General features: G+C 35.9%; 1 protein-coding gene across 1 annotated transcript in view; it reads right to left on the bottom strand.

Moving 5' to 3' along the window:
* The window catches only part of GPR158 (G protein-coupled receptor 158), a 410420-nt gene that overhangs the window by 194624 nt on the left and 195282 nt on the right, over nt 1-20514 (bottom strand). The window contains exon 3 of the mRNA XM_029955110.1: nt 12399-12501. Within this exon, the coding sequence (XP_029810970.1) occupies nt 12399-12501 (103 nt within the window). The remainder of the gene's footprint in view (nt 1-12398; nt 12502-20514) is intronic.

Here is a 20514-nt window from a genome sequence, read left to right as displayed (position 1 = left end):
TTTCTGCTGATACAGGGCTTGAACTCAAGATCATGGCCTGAGCCAAAGTTAGACACTTAACCACTGAGCCACTCAGGAGCCCCCAGACTCTTAATTATAGAGAACACACTGATGGTTACCAGAGTGGAGGCAGATAGAGGTGTGGGTTAAATAGGCGATGAAGATTAAGAAGTACACTTGTCATGAAGAGCATTGGGTGACGTATGGAAGTGCTGAATCACTATATTGTACACCTGAAAGTAATATAACACTAGATGTTACCTAACTGGAATTAAAATAAGAACTTTTTAAAAAGCACATTCTTTATTAAATTTATTGTATTACATTTATATAATTAACAAAAATTAGCCTCTCTTCCTTCCTTCTTTCTCTTACCAGAAAATATTTTTCCTAAATGACATTTAGATATCATTTCTGCATTATGATAGAAAGAGATAAATTTTTTTCACTAATCCAACTTTGTTGCTCTTTATATTTCCTTTTAAAAAATGTTTTTATTTATTTTTGAGAGAGAGAGAGAGACAGCATGAGCAGGGGAGGGTCAAAGAGAGAGGGAGACACAGAATCTGAAGACAGGCTCCAGGATCTGAGCTAGCTGTCAGCACAGAGCCCAACGCAGGGCTCGAACCCATGAACTGTGAGATCCTGACCTGAGCCAAAGTTGGACACTTTACTGACTGAGCCACCAAGGCCTCCCATGTTATGGTGCCCTCTACATTGGCATAGTTGGTTATTATCTCATTGTGATCACAATGTTCTCCAATTCTGATTTATTGGGGAGACTATGTCACTTGTCTATATCCAACCTGTTGACATAGAAAACTCAAGGTAGTATCCAGGAACACAATAATCTCAGACTGTCCTATGGAATAGCCCATTCCTGCTGTCCAAGGCTGGACTTAAACGTACCTACTTACCTCCATCATTCTCTTCATCTACTTATTATCAAGACCTATACCAATACAGAGAAGTTTTCATGTCTAATTCACTCTGTCTCACTTCTCTTGCTGATGCTCCAAATCCCTGTAACTATCTTTATCTGCCTGCTTTCTTCTACTTGGCTAATGACTAAAGTTCCACATAGGTATGTGCTGTACCCAAATAAACTGTGAGCGCTTTAAGACAGGACAGTGGTTTTATATCTTTATTTTCCAACCTAGATCAATATTACAAAAGATCCAGAATACTGAGCCATAGAAGTCAATCATGAGTGAGAGACATACAACAGAAAAAGCTCATATACTGCATTATCTTCCTCAGGTAAGACTGAAATAACAGTTAACAAGTATTAGGTCTACTGAAATTGTAGCAGCTACGTATAGGTTGGAAACTGACATAAGTCCAAACCCTTCTATATTTCTTCACATACATAATACCACATTATGTTGGTTAGACAAATGCCTCAATATTTGTGGATAAAAGCAATTTGTTAGGAAATAAATTATGATTACATCTTATTCCTTATGTTCAAAAGATATCACAAAATCAACCCACAAATGTCAAACAGTAAAGTGCTATTATGGCAACTTCCTCTTTAATAATTGTCTTGACTTTATTTAAGTATGAAAAATCATGAGGTTCTGTAAGGGACACCGAGTGGTAAAATAGGAAGAAAAACCACATGTCAGAGACCTGGTTTCTGAAGTGCAGAAAAGCTGAAATGGAGTATGGAACCTTCTACATTCAGTATTTCCTGGAGGACTCAAAGCAATGAAATAATGTTCTAGTTTCCAACAACATTTTATCAATTAATGCTGAAGTTCTCTCTCCAGGACAAGGGATTATATACAGCTAGTAGAAATGATACTGCTACCGAATAATAATAATGGGCTTCTTGTTAATCTACTAAGTAGTACTTTAATTTATAATGGTTTAAAATTTTAAGTTCCTAGAGGACAGGGGCCATGATTTAGACACCTTTATGCACTCAGCACTAAAAACAGTATTTTATATATACTGGATACTCAGCAAATAATTGCTAATGATGAAAGTGCTCTTCCAAAAGAATAAAAGACCTGATCTGTAATACAAATGTATAGTTGAAAATATTCAATCCAATAAAACTTCTTCAGGCTCTCAAACCATTTATGGTTAAGAATTTATTCAAAATGATATTTTTCAAGATGCTAGACACAAATTAGAAATATACGTTAGGAATAGAAGTTATTATAGTTGTCTTTAAAACTCTACAGGAAAGTGTTATTTAGAAATCATCTTGGAGATAATGTGATTTGGGAATCTCAGTTCTGAGCAACTTGAAAACATCTTCTACTCACAGAATCCCAATCTGCTTTGCTAAAGCATAAAAATGAAGATAATACTTGGAACTTTCAGATAAAACAAATGCTTCCTGAAGACAAATGACAAAAATGAAGAGCTATTAGCTTTGGCAATAGACAACAGCTTTTCATCATTATATGGATGATCAAGCACACTGCCTTGAGCACAAATCCAAAAAAGGACACGAGAAGGTTACAATGGCACCACAGGATATCTAAGGAATCAAAATATTCACCTGTGAACATGAGCCTGTTGAGATAAATTGTGAAATTTGTGAAGAGTATGTTAACCTTTTTGCTTACTTTAATTTTACTACATTGACATCAGGCTAACACAAAACCTCAGTGCATTTTTATGTAAGTATAGTTTCTATTTACATAAACTCATAAAAATATAAACTTTAGAACAGGTAAGGAAAACACAGTACATTTACTCAATGGGATTCTATGGAACTATGAAAATTATATTCACAAAAATTATGTATCAATATATCAAATAAAAATCTTCTATATATCCTTTACTTAGATCCACTATTTACATTCCATGGAATTTACCCAATCATTCATATTCTCTGGGCAGATGGATAGATGTTTATAGATTTTATAGGTATCAAAATTTTTTCTGAACCACTTGATAGTAAGTTAGAGATACTGCATCCCTTTACCCATAAATACTTCCTTTTGTACAACCCAAGAAAGCAGCATTGTCATATAAAATCATATTCCAATTATAAAAGTTGGGAAGTTTAATAACGATACAATATTTTTATGCATATTCCATGTTAAAATTCCATCAATTCTCAGAGTTATGTCTTTTGTGGTCATTTCCATCCAACCAGGATGAAACCCAGGGCAACACACTGCATTTACATGCCGTGTCTCTACTCTCTGATACAGAACATTATTAATGAAGTGGCTTTTCTAGTCTTCCGAAACAATTTTCTGATTAGTTTGCAAGTTTTGATGTTTCATAACATTTTGGTTTCACGAAGTATGAATCAGGAACATTTTAAGATTTTATCACACAGCAAACATGCAGCTACGAAAAATAATGTACACTAGATGCATGTAATACCTATTAAATCATGTACCTGTAATGTTACTGGGGGCTCCAGTGTTTTACATTGAATAATAAATATAATACTTTACTCCCTATCATTAAACTAGGAAGTAGAGATGATCCCTTAGTACTTCGTTTTATGCTGTTCTTTTAAACTCTGTACTGCTTTTTGATATTCTTTTTTTTATAATAGTTTATTGTCAAATTGGTTTCCATATAACACCCAGTGCTTCTCCCCACAAGTGCCCCCCACCATGACCGTCACCCCCTCCTTTCCTCCCCCTCCCCCTTCAGTCCATGGTTCGTCTTCAGTATTCAGTAGTCTCCCTTGATCTGTGTCCCTCACTCTTCTCCGCTCTCTTTCCCCCTTCCTCTCCCCATGGTCCCCTGCCAGGTCTCTCCTGTTAGACCTATGATGTTTTTAAGTATTTTTGAGAGAGAGGGAGATAGAGCATTACCAGGGGAGATGCACAAAGAGATGGAGACACAGAACCTGAAGCAGGCTTCAGACTCTGGGCTGTGAGCATAGAGCCCTGGGCAGGGCAGGAACTTGCAAACTGTGAGATCATGACTTGAGCCAAAGTTGGACGCTTAACTGTCTCAGCCACCCAGGCATCCCAGCTTTTTGATATTATAATATTAGAATAATTAACACTATTAACAATGCTTTTCTAAATATTTCCCTCTATTTGGAGATTTAGAAAAATGTTCTACTGAAATATAGACAATTCAAAATAACAAAAAATGTAGACAGTTTTAAATAATTTTCTTAGACATGCTATCACTTTATTCAATTTGAATTTCAGTTAATAGTGTTGTCATTCCTATCTAGTAATACCTGTTTCCACTAAAAAGTTCAGCAAAGATTAAACTGCATCATTTATTAATTAAAAGTTGCCCTTCTAATGTTAAAGATTAATAATTCAAACTTTTTCCTTCAAAAAGGTAATGCTATCAAGAGAAATGTAAATGACATTAGTAGGTAACATTAGAAAACCTATGTGGCAAAGTTTTATTTGAATGCCTACTACCAAAACAAAAACTACACTGTGTTTACAATGAGAAATTTGGGCATCTAGCCTAAAAATTCAAGTGGCAAATTTGGTCACTGCTGATGAAACACGACATATTTTCAGAAATTTTCTTAAAATCAGCTTTTTGATTTGGTTTTCTGAATATTCAACTAATGAACAAATTAAAGGGGCACTTTTCTTCTGCCCTTTCTGTTTCTTGATAAGAACAAAAAACACACATCTCTCTTTATCTCTTAGATTGCTATTTCCTTGGAATAGAAGAATCAAGATGTGTATATCCACAGTTTTGTGACTTGTGATACATGTTGTTAAAATGTACTACAGAAAGTTTTCTTCATATGTTTAATGGACAAAAAGTATTGAGTTTCTGATTTAGAAAGGAATGAGTAGGGGCGCCTGCGTGGCTTGATCAGTTAAGCATCTGACTTCGGCTCATGTCATGATCTCACAGTTCATTGGTTCAAGCCCTGTGTCAGGCTCTGTGCTGACAGCTTGTAAACTGGAACCTGCTTCAGATTCTGTGTCTCCTCTCTCTGCCCCTCCTCTGCTCGCTCTCTCTCTCTCTCTCTTTCTCTCATAAATGAATAAACATTTTAAAAAGTTAAAAAAAGAAAGGGATGAGTTGAAGTGGTAAGGAGGATTGAAACAGGAGTTATAGATTTCAAGTCTTCATAGTACAAACATTAGATAGAAATATCACGATAGTATTAAGTGCTTTGCTGATTAAGACTCTTAAGTGCCCGCAGTATAAAGCTGTGTTTCCACAAGAGCAAAAAGATAACATTTGGATATTTGAGTATGGAGAGAAAACATGCCAACATTTTAAGGCCTGTTAAATCTTAAAGCTCTTACATTTGATCCGATTTACTAACATTGTATTTTCCTGGAGACTCTCTTCATTTGTTGTTTGTGGGTATTGGATGCAACATGTTCTGGAAAGATGTGAGTCTGTCTAGTAATCTTAGAAATTTTATACTCACTCCTTTTTCTCCAGTGCTTAACACTATGCAGAGTCAGTGCTCAGTAATATTTTTTGACAGATGGATTTTTCAGACATGTAAATCAATCAACAAAGCAATCTCTCAGAGGTCCCTTCTCAGAGATCTATAACCCTCCATGATAGGAACTTGTTCTAGCAGAAGATTTAGCCTGGACTTTTGCAAGGCTAACTAACATGCCTATATGTCATGACCCCCTCCTCCTTCCATTCTAAGGCATGTGAGAAAAAGATGAATCACAGACAAGAAACAGAATTCAGCCAAAAGTAACAGAATCAAGAAAAGGAGAGTTCAGCACCAGCTGTAGGTACAAATAACACTCATTTGAAATCACCATTAGGGTAAACATCCTTCTTTCCATACACATATTTGTTTTTTGATTAGAACTAGAGGGAACATATTCATCAATCAAGGTTTGGAGTTAAAATGAGGCATTGAGCTAACCATCAGGAGATATATTTGTTATTTGTTTTTTCATGGTGTAGGAAGATAAAGTAATCTGTCTTCAGTTTGCAGCTTGTTAAAATCACATCCAAAAATGAAGTGGAAAAAAGGTACACGTACGTAAGTAACTCCAACACATTCAGGAGATTTCTGTGTATATTTGGCTCAATATCTATAATGTCCACAAGAAGAGAAGAGTTGGCTGAATGTGGTTATATTTAGACTATTACCCAAAAAAATGTTCCAACTGTTAGGATATGAATGTATATTTGTATATCCTAAAATCAGGATTAGCTAATATACTTTCAAATACTTACATCATGAATGACCAGTTGTAAAAATATGTTTGAAATGAAGCCCAGTGCAAGCATTTTAAAATTTATATAACCTCACTATGAATATAGTCCGAAATCTAATTTTTCCCTATATTTCTATGTGTTTGCTGATATATCTATTCATTTTTTCTATTGTCTCCTACTCTTTTAGTGGTATTTTTCCTTAGACAAAAATACCATCTTAGATCTTGAAAAGATTCTGATATGGCTTATAAAATTATTAAGCACAATTGGATTTTTTTTGCCTACGGACAAATTTATTCATTCAATCTCCACAACATCCAATATATAAATACTATAAATAAAAGCACTAAATTCCTCATATTCCCATTAATATAATAATCACTATCATTTTGGGGACACAGTATGTTATCTCATTTATTCCTCAAAACTAGCAAAGAATAGATTCCACTCTTCCTGCTTTATGAATATGGAAAGAGAATCTCAGAATTTATGAGAATCTTCCCCAAGTCTCCTGCTAGTAAGTGAAGACAAGATTTAAACTCAAATTATGTTTGACTCAAAAGCCCACTCATACATTGTTCTAAGTCAATTATCTAGAATTATGAACAATTCCTCTAAAGAAAGCACTGTGACCTACTGTGAACAGGGGAATGCATGTTGAGTGGGAAGCAAGCTAACTGAATATATTAGATTTCTATTGCTGCTAGAAGAAATTCCCACAAACCCAGTGTCTTATAACAATACAAACATATATTGCTTCTTAAATGAAATATAATATAGTCATATTCATTCTTATAGTTCTAAAGGTCAGAAGTCTGACATGGATCTCATTTGGCTAAAATCAAGGTATCAGCAGGGGTATATATATATATATATTTTTTTTTTTTCAGAGAATCTAGAGAAGATTCCATTCCCTTGCCTTTTCTAGCTTCTTGACATCACCTACATTCCTTTGCTGGGTTCATTCCCTAGCTTCAAAGCCAGCAATGTAGCATTTCTCTGACCCCTCTTGTGTCCTCATTTCTATCTCTTACCACAGCCAAGAAAGTTCTCTGCTTTTCAGGATTCATGTGATTAGAATGGTCCTGATAATCCAGGATAATCTTCTCATCAGAAGGTCTGTAACTTAATCACATCTGTGAGGTCCCTTTTTGCCGTGTGAGGTTAATATGTTCACAGACCGTGAAACTGGAACATGCACGTCTTTGAAAGGCGGGAAGGGCCATCATTCTGCCTATTAGAGTGAGTTAATATGTGAATGACTGATAGTCAAATTTCCCTGCCAGAGGGTTTTTTTAATATATATATATATTTTAGGGAAGGTGATTGTTTGCAAAAATGAATCTCAAATTAGCAGTCCAATAAGGTAAAATAATGCAAATAAATAAAAATGGTAATCTTTTTTAATCTATTGAAGTAATTTTTAGCTAGTAAAAAAAAGGAAGATTTTTGCATGACTGAACATTATAGATGATAGCAGGGACCATTTTAAAGACAAACTGAACTGAAAAAGTCTGGAACATAGAAATATGATCTTCTGCTGGGAAGTGGAGCAGATACTACATGAAAGGAATTAAAATGGAGAGATACTTGAGGAAAGAGGGAAGCAGAGTAGACAAAAACTTCTAAATAAGAATCATAAAAACAATATTTTTGAGCATTTAATATGTGCCAACTACTATTATTAGAACTTAAAATTTATTATTAATCCTTATAACAATTTTTTAAGCATGTGGTATTACCCCAGTTTTATATATGACATAAATGATGGTTAGGGAAGTTAAATAATGTAGCACAGTGCAAGTAAGTAGTAGAGGCAGTATTCAAACCCAAGTTAGACTTATTCCAAAGACCATGCTCTTAGTTACTGTGCTAACCTATGAAAGAAATTCAGCTCTGGTAGAAATTTAACAACCAGGGACGTCCAAAATTGTATGCAGCATGTCCCAACAGTTGAAAAGAATATAGTCAAAGATAAACAGAATAAATGCAATAGTTGATAGTCCAAGAACATTGATGGCACTGCAAACTCTTCCACTGATAACTCACCCCAACTTCCAGACACACTGAGTGACCATTCACTATGAATAGAATTAATAAAGGAAGACTTAAAAACTGAAAATGAGTCAAATGAATGAGGCAAAAACAAAAGCACAATTCGATGGATAACTGTGCTACTACAACTGAAATAAAACTGATCAGGACTAATCTTACAACACACCAGAAATGATCAGACCACAAGGTTAAAGTCCGACCAATAGCAAAAGTGATGATGCTGATAATGAGAACATGATGTTCAAGTTCTCTTAATCTGTTCTAAACTTGGGATTGGTATTAGAGGCAGATAAAGCTCAGCAGAAAGCCAAATATCTCCAGCTCTCCAACCATGAGAAAGAAGAGGGGTCAACTTATTCCAGAAAGGTTGGCCTTGCTTAACAGTTTGCTTACAGCTCAGCGCTCCTGTACCTTACCTGCTTTCAAAGAGCTTCTCTTTTCTTCCAAGAGACTACCTTTCTAAAATCTCTACATTCTTGTATTTCCCGCCCCCCCACCATCATTAGCACCAGTGTTACCAAAGCTGGGACTGTGATCTTTAGGCATGGGTTCATTTGTAAGCTGGATTCATCTGGAAATGTACATGAACTGAATCAGTCCATTGAAAGACAGGAGAAGTAAAACTGAAAGGTTGGGAATGTATCCACGGAAAAGAGAAAAGAGGTTTCACTGAAGACAGAACTCATAGAAGATGGATGGATTTGAGAGAGATGAGCATGTCATAAGCTTCTTTTATATCAACCTGCAAGAGAACAGCCTGGATTTAAAAACAGTTATACATCAGTACTTGGTTATTCTGAAATCCTGTTACTATCCAGATGTCAGAGCCTATTAAATCACATGTGACCACCAAGAGGGATTCAGAAACACAGTCTCTGGGCTGTCAGCACAATTTTAAATCATGTCATTTAAATACAACCATGTTGGTCTTTACCAGCCCTTTGTTAACTGTGGGTCTTAGTCTGAATAAAGATTCTAAATCGCTTCGTATTTTAACAGGATTTTTAAGTCACATTTACATTTTCTCTAAGACATCAGCACTACATCTCAGCTCCTCTCTCCAAATGTGATAACAAGACAATAATAGATGTGGGAATTTCAGATGCTGACTTTTAGATTTACAACTGTAAATTAAGTGAGTTTTGTCTTTGAGGTATCCTGTTTTCTGTATTCCATTCTCCTGATCAGGGAACTAACTTCCTCCTGTTGCCTCTAACCCCCAAGTATTCTTCCTACTTCCCTACTCAATGCGTCACTGGTTGTACCTTCTGCTGTCCTGTCCATGTAGAATTCATTCTCCAAAAGTTCTAGTTTTTAAAAATTGGTTATTGTAATATGATAAAATATGTGACAGTGCTCGTGATCAATGATGGTTAAGGATTATCACTGCTGTTTGTTTATATGCATATGTGATTATTCACTTATTTAACCACATCTATGAACATTTATTATGTGCCATATACTATGCTATCAGTTTAGCATATGTTATCTCATTTTTAGATCTTCAATGCCTTCTTTACCCTGGGTTCCAGAGCTATACACAGTCATTCTTAAGTCATGGGTAGCTCCTTAAAAACATTGGAAAACAAGTGTCAGTATGAACTGCCTAGATGCTATGATGAAAAGACAACATATTCTTTCTTTAAGACAAAGAATGAATAAGAGTGGATTTTCCTGCAACCTGACAAGGCCATCAGGAAAGATAGTTTTGGTCAAGGAACACTTTACTGGCTTCAAATTGTAATGTGTAGCTAGCTTTCTGCTCTGTCATTGAGGAAGGTCAGGTCTCGTTAAGTACGTGCTAAGGTCAAAGCTGGATCACAGCTAATGTCTAAATATAGATCACCTTTCTAAAAACTGTGGCCTCTTTTCTGTGGCTGCAGTGTGTACAACACAGGAGTCATATTTACGCAGAGAAGCTGCCTTTTCTTAGAGTAAGTAGGTCCAGTGAAAAACATTGGCTTTTAAAATAAGGAAGAAAGTAGGAGTGTGCAAATTAAATAAAGATAAGTTGTTAAAGGTTAACTAGTTTCTCCTGGTGGTGTTGTAAGCAAATGGCATAGTCATTCTCTCGTTCTAAAATATTTAGATGTTTTATTTCAGTCACATAGTGGGAGCTGAGAACAAATGTGGGTAAACCAGATACAAAATACCTTCACCAAACATAAACTAAAACCGATTCCCTTAATTCTTCAGTGTTGAATCATATGTTATGTCTGGACCATAAATGTGAAGAATGTCAAAATGATACTGCAGTGGTCTGGTAAACACAGACACAAGGGAAAACATGTCCATCCTGAAAACATGTTACCATCACTCCTATTGTATGAGCTTTCCATTGCTATATATCAAATTACTGGAAATCTGGGGGCTTAAAATACCTATTCATTATTTCCCAGTTTCTGTTGATCAGAAGTGTGGACACGGTGTAACTGGGCTCTCGGCCTGGGGACTAACTGTACAGAAATCAAGGTTTTGGCCTGGCTGAATTCTCATCTGGAGCTCAGAATCCTCTTCTACATGTTTTCAGGCTTACCGGTAAGTTTTGTTGCTTGCAGCTATAGAGCTGAGGTCCGTGTTTTCCTGCTTGCTGCCCGTGAGTTTCCTCTCAGCTCCCAGAGGCCACGCTCAGGTTTTAGCCATGTGGCCCTCTCATGACAAGGTAGTTTACTTCTTCAAAGTCAGCATTAGAATCACTCTTCAGTCTGTTACTAGGGGAGGGAATCTGACTGAATGCAACGTAATCACATAGGTGACTATCACCTTTGCTAGATAATATAGCCTAAGCAACGGAGTATTGTATTCCAAGATCCTACCCACACTTAAAAGGAAGGTGTTGGATAGGGCGTGTGGGAACAGAATGTTGGAGGCCATCTTAGAATTGTACCTTTAACTACTAATCAGAACAAGGGCTATACTCTGAACCATACAGCTGAGGAAACAGCAAAATGTTACTCATCTCCAGAGCCTAAAGTTAAATGTAAACAGATCCAATTCCAAGAATAATGTTTTCCTGGAGAAAACAAAACAAAACAAAACAAAAATCTACAAATGTCTACCAAAACTCTCAGAGGAAGTAGCTCAGGTCTCAATCTCAAGGTACCCCTTGAATGATGCCTCGTAGAAATGCAAATTCCTATATAGACCAGTAATAAGATTTGTGAATGGCAATCTGAAAGATACCCACACCTCAGTTTCGGAAATCCCAAACCCTAACTTCCTATAAAGCCACCACTACTCTTTCTCTGGTATTATATCTAATAGCTGGCTACAAGCCAATGTGGCCAACACTGCATTCTCTAGAGATGAAGTGAAAAAACAACATTCCAATTGTAAGACTGACATTTTCTGGAACAAGAATAAGATATCAGATGACCAAGCTTGGATTCTGGCGTATACACCCTGTATGGTCACCTCCTCTGGAATATGAGTGGACCTGTAAATATGAGGAGACACTCTCTCCTTCGATTAGGTTGCATTATCTGGCAAAGCGATGAAATAGTCATTCTCGTGATTACATTGTGTTATATAAGCTTTAATCTGAGCAGAGTGAGGAAATTCTTTTGCTGGTGTTGAAGAAGTAAGCGGCAATGTCTTAAGAGAGTCACACGGATAGGCCTTTAGATAACTTTTAGAAGCTGAGAGTAAGCCCGGGCTAACACCTAGCAAAGACATGGTGGCTTCAAGCATACAGGCCCAGGATACTGACCCGAATCAGCTTGTAAGGAGACCCTGAGCCTCAGGTCGGATCACACCCCAGATGACACCTTAGTTGTAGCCTGGTGGGACAGGGGACCAAGCTAACCTCTGACTAGAAAGGTAACCAATGAAAATCATGTGATAATACATTTGTGTTCTTTAAACTGTCAACTTTGTGGTAGTTCTTTGTACAGCATAGAAAACTAATACATAAACAAATTAATAAATAAGCAAACTCGCAAAATGAAGTTTAGGAACTTTCTGCAGCAACAGCTCTCAGTAACTGAATCCCAACTGGGTTTACTGCACAGCTATACTATTTTCAGGAAATGTAATAAAAACTAAAATATACACATTATTTGTGGTACTCCAGGGTACCACTGATGACAAACAAAGCAAAAACTCCTTAAGGGATAACCAGTGGGGACAGAAGCAAAGAACCCCAACAAGGTTAAAAGAAAATCTGAATAAGTAATAATGGCATGTGTTATGCATACTCATATATATGCACAGGAGCAAAAGGCACTTACTCGGAAGGTTGTTCAATGAGAAGTCTTGGGGATGATAGAATCCTGCTTTGCAAATGCACTGATAGGCTCCAAGCACGAATCCTAGGCCTTTAATTGGCATACACTGTGAAAAAGAAAAGACAGCCGTATAGTTGATCACAGTTTATTTCACAGTATAAAGATTCACAGATATCCACCACTACAAATGGTAACAGAACTATCACATTTTCCAGAAATAAAGTATCTCTTTTTTTGAACTATTATTTTAGATTTGTTTGTCAACAGTCATTTTTTCTTAGAAGCAGCAAACCGAGTTTCCTTTCTAAATAAATGTCCTTAGGCACAACTTTAACTCATTCAGTTGTCATTGGGAGTAAATTTCTAGGCATAGATTTGGGGTTGATGCCCCAAATACCATCTTATTGCTTTGAGAGGTATTTCCAAAGCCTATAAGAATGTCTTAAAAGGGATTCCATGCTAAATACTTCTATCAAAGCAAAGGCAAGTAGGTATGAAAGTAGGTAGGTAGGTTAGAATTTGAGATGTGAAAATTGCATCTATGAATTAAATATTCATCAAATTTTCATCCTTGGAACAAAATAGCACAAATCAGTGAAATAACAACAAGTAAACTTTAAAACATAAATTTAAGAGAAAAAAAGATGAAATAATGATACCAAATGCTCTTTACCTAAAATCGGTTTCATAGATAAGTGTTCTACATGCGCATAAATTTAAAAATTGATCAACTTTCCAAATATGTCACAGTCACACCAATAGACATAATAGATATCTTCTAAAAGCTTAATCTTGGTTTCTTTCAAAGAGATCCTTAAATCTCATAAAATTTGGCTTCACATACTTCATTTCGGCTACATTCAATTATATAAGCATGGAATACCTTCTAATAAAATTCAAACAGTACATCAATAAAATAGGAGTGTCTCAAGAATACAGTCAACACTAAAATTTCTTTTCGGCTCTGTACTACAGCGCCAATCCTTTGACTTTTAGCCATTACAATCCATTAGAAAATATTACTACCTAATGGATTTTAAAGTTATAAAATGCCCTCCTGATATAGAGGCTCTCAAAAGAAAACTCTAAATAATTTAAATAATAATTCCACAACCTAAGCTTCAATGATTGGTATCAAGATCAATATTATATGCCATGAAAACTCTAAGAAATAGAAAAGTATTTTTATTTAATGTAGCAAGAGTTAATACATGTTCTAAATTCATACAGATGTAACAAGAAAATATTAATAAGGAACTTTCTAAGAGGCCTCTTTGAATATTTTATTTCATGACTTCTACCTCCACACCTTTTCTTTTACCCAATACACAATTTATATCCAATTATATCTTGCAATTGAAAGCATAGTTCTTGGCAGAGCAAGATATAAGAGATAAGTATCCATCAATTCAAATGAATTGGCAAATATTTATGAAACAAGTGCTGTCGGCTTAAAAAATTCCTATAGAAACTTATTGTAATAACATATACTATATAAAAAGGCCCAGTTACACAAAGGTCAGATCATATTTCTGAACTATATAAATAAAAACCAATTATAACATTCACTTTGGAGAAGGTCTGAGCCTCAGTTTTTGTAATTTGTAAGAACAACCAGTCAGTCATATTCATAAATACCAACATGTCCTAATAAATTAAATAGGGGGTATAAAAGGAAGAAAAGAAGAAAGGAGAATTTATTCTGGTTTTCTGGCCTGAGTAACCTTAAAACAGGAGCTACCATCATTGAGTGAGGAAATGCTTTTGGTAGAGTAGATTTGGGAGAAAGAGCAGAAGTTCAATTGTGCAAATGTTAAGTGTGAAGTGCCTATTTGAACTTTAACTGTCGATCTCAAATAGGCAGGCTGAGAAAGTAGGATGGAGCTTAGGAGAGATGTCTGGGCTGTATAATTTGGGATTGATTTGCACAAAGATGAGAGATAAAACTATAAAATCAGATTAAGACTAGATCACAGAGAGTGCCTATCAGCTATGAAGGACAGAGGTCCAAGTGGAGAGACTCAGGATGCCCCAGAACAAAAAGGCTAGGCAGAAAGGAAGAAACAAAGGAAACTTAGAAGAGTAATTCAATGGGGTATCATTATCTCATTAACTAGATAGTGATTCTATGAGCATAACATGTGAAATTTCATAACATGTGAGTTGCATTTAGCAAACATTCATCCAGCCTAGAATTATTCCAGTAAACTAAGCCTTAGATGCTAAGAACACAGTGGTGTACTTTACATATTCTGCCTCTCTGGAGTCTGGGATTTGGATGTTAATGCTGTTCCTTAAAATAACACTAAATTCCCTGACAGAGAGACAGCACTGCAAATTTTCTGTTGAAAATTTTAAAATATTTAAGGCAAATCTGAAAACGTATTCAAATAAGAATATCTCTTTACTATAAGCTAACTCTAATGTTGAAATAAAAATAAAGGTTAAAAAAACCTAACTGATCAGATAAATGTGACCAAATATAAAGTCCTTTGAACATTAAAAAGAAAAAGTTTCTGAATTTTACTATGGAAAACACAGCAATACGAATTATTCGTTATGTCAAATTCTTTTGTTATTTTCTTAAATTATATTTTCAAAGAAAAGAAAAAAGCATTCAGTCAGTTAATGTCAATAAAAGAATATCATCCCACTGTACTTATTCCAAGATTGTGGTATCTCATGGAACCCAATATGTTATTGCTTATATACATTTGTCTTAGAGGATAAAAGTGATCCTGGATTAGTTTTCTATTAATGATTATCAACTTGCAATCCATTTACCATGCTTTCTTGCTCCACCCACCATCACCATTCTGTAGCTACTCTAACTTTGCCATCTCCCAACCAAACGTACACATTTTCACGATTAGGCAACTAGGTTAGTATTCAAACTAGTTTTTAAAATTCTACATAAGTATGGTGACTCCTCAACTAATGTTGATCATATTTGGACTGAGGAGCTGCTTTCTATAATTTTTCTCCTTAGGGATTTAGAATTTAAAAAAAGATCCTCAACTTAATATAGGAAAAAGTTCTTCAGAGTATTATTCTAACTTAACATTCATTTAAAATAGTCAATTTAGGTATTCAAGACATTCGTTTTACATATTTAGGTCCAGACATTCTACCTTATCCTCATAGAAGTCCAAGAGGGTAGAAATGGAAAAAGCAATACTCCATCCTCCCTGAAGGTAGCGGCTACATGAGAGCCTTTGATAAAGACTAAAATTCTTATATTAAGACCAGCAGTATCTCTGTGAATGAGGTAGCTACTCATTAGATTGGATGCCCTCTTTGATGAACCCAAAATGCTCACACTTACCAAGTCATCTGCAGAGATATATTAAGGGTAGTCTTAACAACACATAATCAAAGTCACATTCCTTGGAGTAATTCAGATCCAAATGGAAAGAGATGGTGGTCAAGAGTTAGAGCAAAATAGATTCCCAGAAATATACAACCTATCAAATCTGAGTCATGAAGAAATAAAAATTCTGAACAGATTTCTAACTAGTAAGGAGACTGAATCAGTAATCAAAAACTCCCAACAGCGAAAAAAGCCCAGGATCAGGAGGCCTCACTGGACAATTCTACCAAATAGTTAAAGAAAAATTACACTAAAGTTTACCTCAAACTCTTCTAAAATAATTTCTAATTCATTTTACGAAGCCAGCATTACCCTGCTACCAAAGTCAGACAAAGATACTATAGGAAAAGAAAACTACAGATCAATATTCCTGATTAATATTGATGTGAAAATATTCAACAAAATAATCGCAAACCTAATTCAGCACATTAAAAGGACTACACACCATAACCAAGTGGGACTTATTCCTGGAATGCAATCATAACTCAACTTACAAATCACTGAATGTAATATACCACTGTAATACACCACATAGACAAAATGAAGGACAAAAACTACACGAACATTTCTATTCATTTAGAAATAGCATTTGACAAAGTTGAACACACTTTGATGATGAAAACACTCATCAACTAGGAATAGAAACTATCTCAACATAATAAAGGCCATATGTGAAAAGCTTATGATTAATATCATACCCAATGGTGAAAGCCTGAAAGATTTTCCTTTAAGATCAGAAATAAGAGAAGGTCACTGTCACTTCTATTTTTTTGTAATATTTATTTATTTATTTTGAGAGTAGAGGAGGGGAGTAAAGTGGGGGAGGGAGAGAGAGAGAGGATGAGAGAGAGAATCCCAAGCAGGCTCCATGCAGCCAGTGTGGAACTGGATGCAGGGCTCGATCTCACAAATATGAGATCATGATCTGAGTGGAAATCAAGAGTTGAACCTTTAACCAACTGAGTCACTCAGGCACCTCAGGTCACTGTCACTTCTTATTCAGCATTACTGGAAGTCCTAGGCAGAATAATTGGAAAACAAATAAAAGGCATCCAAAAATGAAAGGAAGAAGGACAATCATCTGTTTGCAAAAGACATGACTGCATGTGTAGAAAACCCTAAAGAGTCTGCCAACTAAAAAGAAAAAAGAAAAACCCTATTTGAATTAATAAACATATTAAGTTAAGTTCTAAGATACAAAATTAACCTATAGAAATTGAGTGAGTTTCTATACACAAAACAATCACAGTCCAGAAAGGGCATTAAAAAAAAAAATCCCACTTATAATAGCTTCAAAAAGAATAACATACTTAGGAATAAACTTAACCAAACTGAAAACTATGAACATTTACAGAAAAAAATTAAAGATACAGACACCTAAACTGACAGCTACATACACAGATTGGAAGATTTAACACTGCTAAAATTCCCATACTACCCAATACAATCTCTACTTAAATCCCTTTTAAAAATCTCAATGGCAGTGTTTACAGAAACAAGAAAAAAAAATCCAAAAACTCATATGGAATCTCTAAACCCCAAATAGTCAGAGCAATCTTGAAAATGAAAAACAAATTTAGAGGTCTTACATTTTCTAATTTCAAAAACATTTACAAAGCTAAGTAACCAAAATAGTGTGGTATCGGCATAATGGCAGATGTATACAGGAATGGCACAGAATAGAAGACCCAGAAATAAACCCTTATATATTTTCATCAAATGATGTTCGCAATGATATATCCCTATGCATTGGGGAAAAAAAGGCAATCTCTTCAACAAATGGTGCTGGTAAAACTATATATCCACCCGCAAAAGAATTAAGTTGAACCCTTACCTTATAGAAGACATAAGAATTAACTCACATGGACTAAAGATCTAAACATAAGGCCTAAAATCGATAAAGCTTCTAAAACCACAGAAAGGAAAAGGGGAAAACCTTCATGACACTGGGTTTGGGAATGACTCCTTGGATATGGCATCAAAAGCACAGGTAACAAAAGCAAAAAAAAAAAAAAGATTTGTAAACCATGTATTTGATAAGGGTTTAATATCAAGAATGTATAAAAACTGTAATTCAACAACAGATCACCTGATTTTAAAATGAGTAAAATATTTGAATAGACATGTCTCCAAAGAAGATATACAAATGGCCAAGATGCACACGAAAAGATGCATGACATCGCTAGTCATTAGAGAAATGCAAATCAAAACCACAATGAGGTATTAGCCTTACCCATTAGGATTGGCAAGGATATGGAGAACTCAGAATCTTTCTGCACTGTTGATGAGAATATAGAATGGTGCAGCCGCTAAGAAAGAACATGGCATTTCCTTAAAAAATAAAAAACAGAACTGCAATATGATCGAGCAGTCCCACGTCTAGGTATTTATCCAAAATAGCTGAAAGCAGGATCTTGAAGAGATGTTTGATAATTATACTCACTGCAGCATTACTCACAATTCCCAAGAGGCAGAAACAATTCAAATGTTCATCACTGGATATGCTATATACATGGAATTACTACTCAGTCTTAAAGTTGTTCTTGTTTAAATTTGTTTTTTGTTTTTATTTATTTTTGATATATAGAGCGATAATGAGCAGGGGAGGGGCAGGGAGAAAGGGAGACACAGAATCTGAAGCAGGCTCCAGGATCTGAGCTGTTAGCACCGAGCTCGATGTAGGGCTTGAACCCACAAACTGTGAGATCATGACCTGAGCCCCTGAGCCTAAGTCAGACCCTCAATCAACTAAGCCACCCAGGCGCCCCTACTCGGTCTTTAAAAAAGAAGAAAATATTGTTACAGGCCTGGATGGACCTTGGAGACATTAGGCTAAGTATAATAGGCTAATAGCAAAAAGACAAAAGCCATATGAAGTCACTGACATGTGGTATCGAAAGTCATTAAATTCATAGAAAAAGAAAACAGAATGACAGTTGCTAGAGACTGAGAGGGGGGAGGGGAGTTGTTTAGTGGACACAGCATTTCAGTTTTGCAAGAGGAAAAACAATGAGATCTGTTACACAACAACGTGAATATAGCTAAACTACTGAATTGTACACTTAAAAATGGTTAAGCTGGTAAATTTTATGTTATGTGTCTTTTGCCACAATCAAAAATTAAAAAAAAAAAAGAATTTTGAGCAAAATGGTCTTTCTTCCTCAACACTGTGTATGTAAACATTACAGATCATTTTGCAACACAAAATCGGCTCGACAGAGATTTCATCTCCACTCCCGGTGAACATAACCACAAAGTGAAACCTGGCTGGCATGACAGGCAGGAAGATTTTGAGTGGCAGAATGAAGGTACCACTGAGCAGGGCAGTGGCTAAAACCAAGGCTAACCTTAGGAATGTCTGGCATTTAATGGAAACAATGTCTGTGCCTAAGGATCACATTGACATAGAGTTCTGAAGAAAAACCAATCTGGACCCAAAGAAGGAGGCCTAAAAAATGCAAATACAGGGGAACCTGGGTGGCTCAGGTCATAATCTCATGGTTCATGGGTTCAAGTCCCGTGTCGGGCTCTGTGCTGACAGCTAGCTCAAAGCCTGGAGCCTGTTACGGATTCTGTATCTCCCTCTCTGACCCTCCCCTGCTCACGCTGTCTCTCTTTGTCTCTAAAAAATAAATTTAAAAAAACATTAAAAAATTTTTTAATGCAAATACAATAAAACTGATATAATTCAAAATCCTCTAGAAATGGGTCTTTTGATCCCTTTTTTTAAACTTTGTTTTCGAATCTTCTTAAAATGTAAAACACCTTTTTGCCTTCTCTGAACTGAACACCATGAAGAGAACTTAACATTTTCTTCCTGAGTCAGAATCATTCCTTTGAATGCTAGGTACTAAATTAAGCTGAAATACACTAATGCCCTCTGGAGCTATTCAAAGTTTATGGCTATTTCTTCACACACTAAATACCAAGACTGCTGAACTTTTTGAGTTCTCATGCTTAGTTTTTATGTTTTCCCCCCCTTTTTCCTTATTTTAAACTACCAGGGACATATGGGGGCGCCTGGGTGGCTTAGTTGGTTAAGTGTCCGACTTTGACTCAGGTCATGATCTCACGGTTGGTGAGTTCAAGCCCCACATCGGGCTCTGTGCTGACAGCTAGCTCAGTGCCTGAAGCCTGCTTCGGATTCTGTGTCTCCCTCTCTCTCTGCCCCCTCCAACACTCGCACTCTGTCTCTCTCTCAAAAATAAATAAACATTAAAAAATATTAAAAATTAAATAAATAAATAAGTGTAAAAGATGGGCTTAGTGCTAGAACTGTCTTTTCCCCTCTAATTTATAGGTCGAATTGCCTGTACAGCTGGACACTTGATCACCACGCATAAAAAGAATATTCGATATAATAAATAACAAAGTAAAAATAAGAGAATAATTAAGGTTTTCTGTGTGCTTACTCTATGCCAGGCACTGCTCTAATGCCTGCACAAGTATTAACACATTTCATTCTGCATCAATTCTATTATCTCCATCTTCAAGACAAAAAACTTGAAGCACAGACCATTAAAGTAGCCTGTTCAGAGCCACAGAGCTAGTGACTGACAGAGCCTACGTCCGGCTCTGAGTAATGACTACTTCCCATAAAATATGGGTACACAGGGGGCGCCTGGGTGGCTCAGTTGGTTAAGCATCCGACTTGGGCTCAGGTCATGATCTCACAGTTAGTGGGTTCGAGCCCCACATCAGGCTCTGTGCTGACAGCTAGCTCAGAACCTGGAGCCTGCTTCAGATTCT

The sequence above is a fragment of the Suricata suricatta genome, chromosome 10 (genome assembly GCF_006229205.1).
Source record: "Suricata suricatta isolate VVHF042 chromosome 10, meerkat_22Aug2017_6uvM2_HiC, whole genome shotgun sequence".
NCBI classification, from domain to species: domain Eukaryota; kingdom Metazoa; phylum Chordata; class Mammalia; order Carnivora; family Herpestidae; genus Suricata; species Suricata suricatta.
This window is presented reverse-complemented; position numbering and strand designations above follow the sequence as displayed.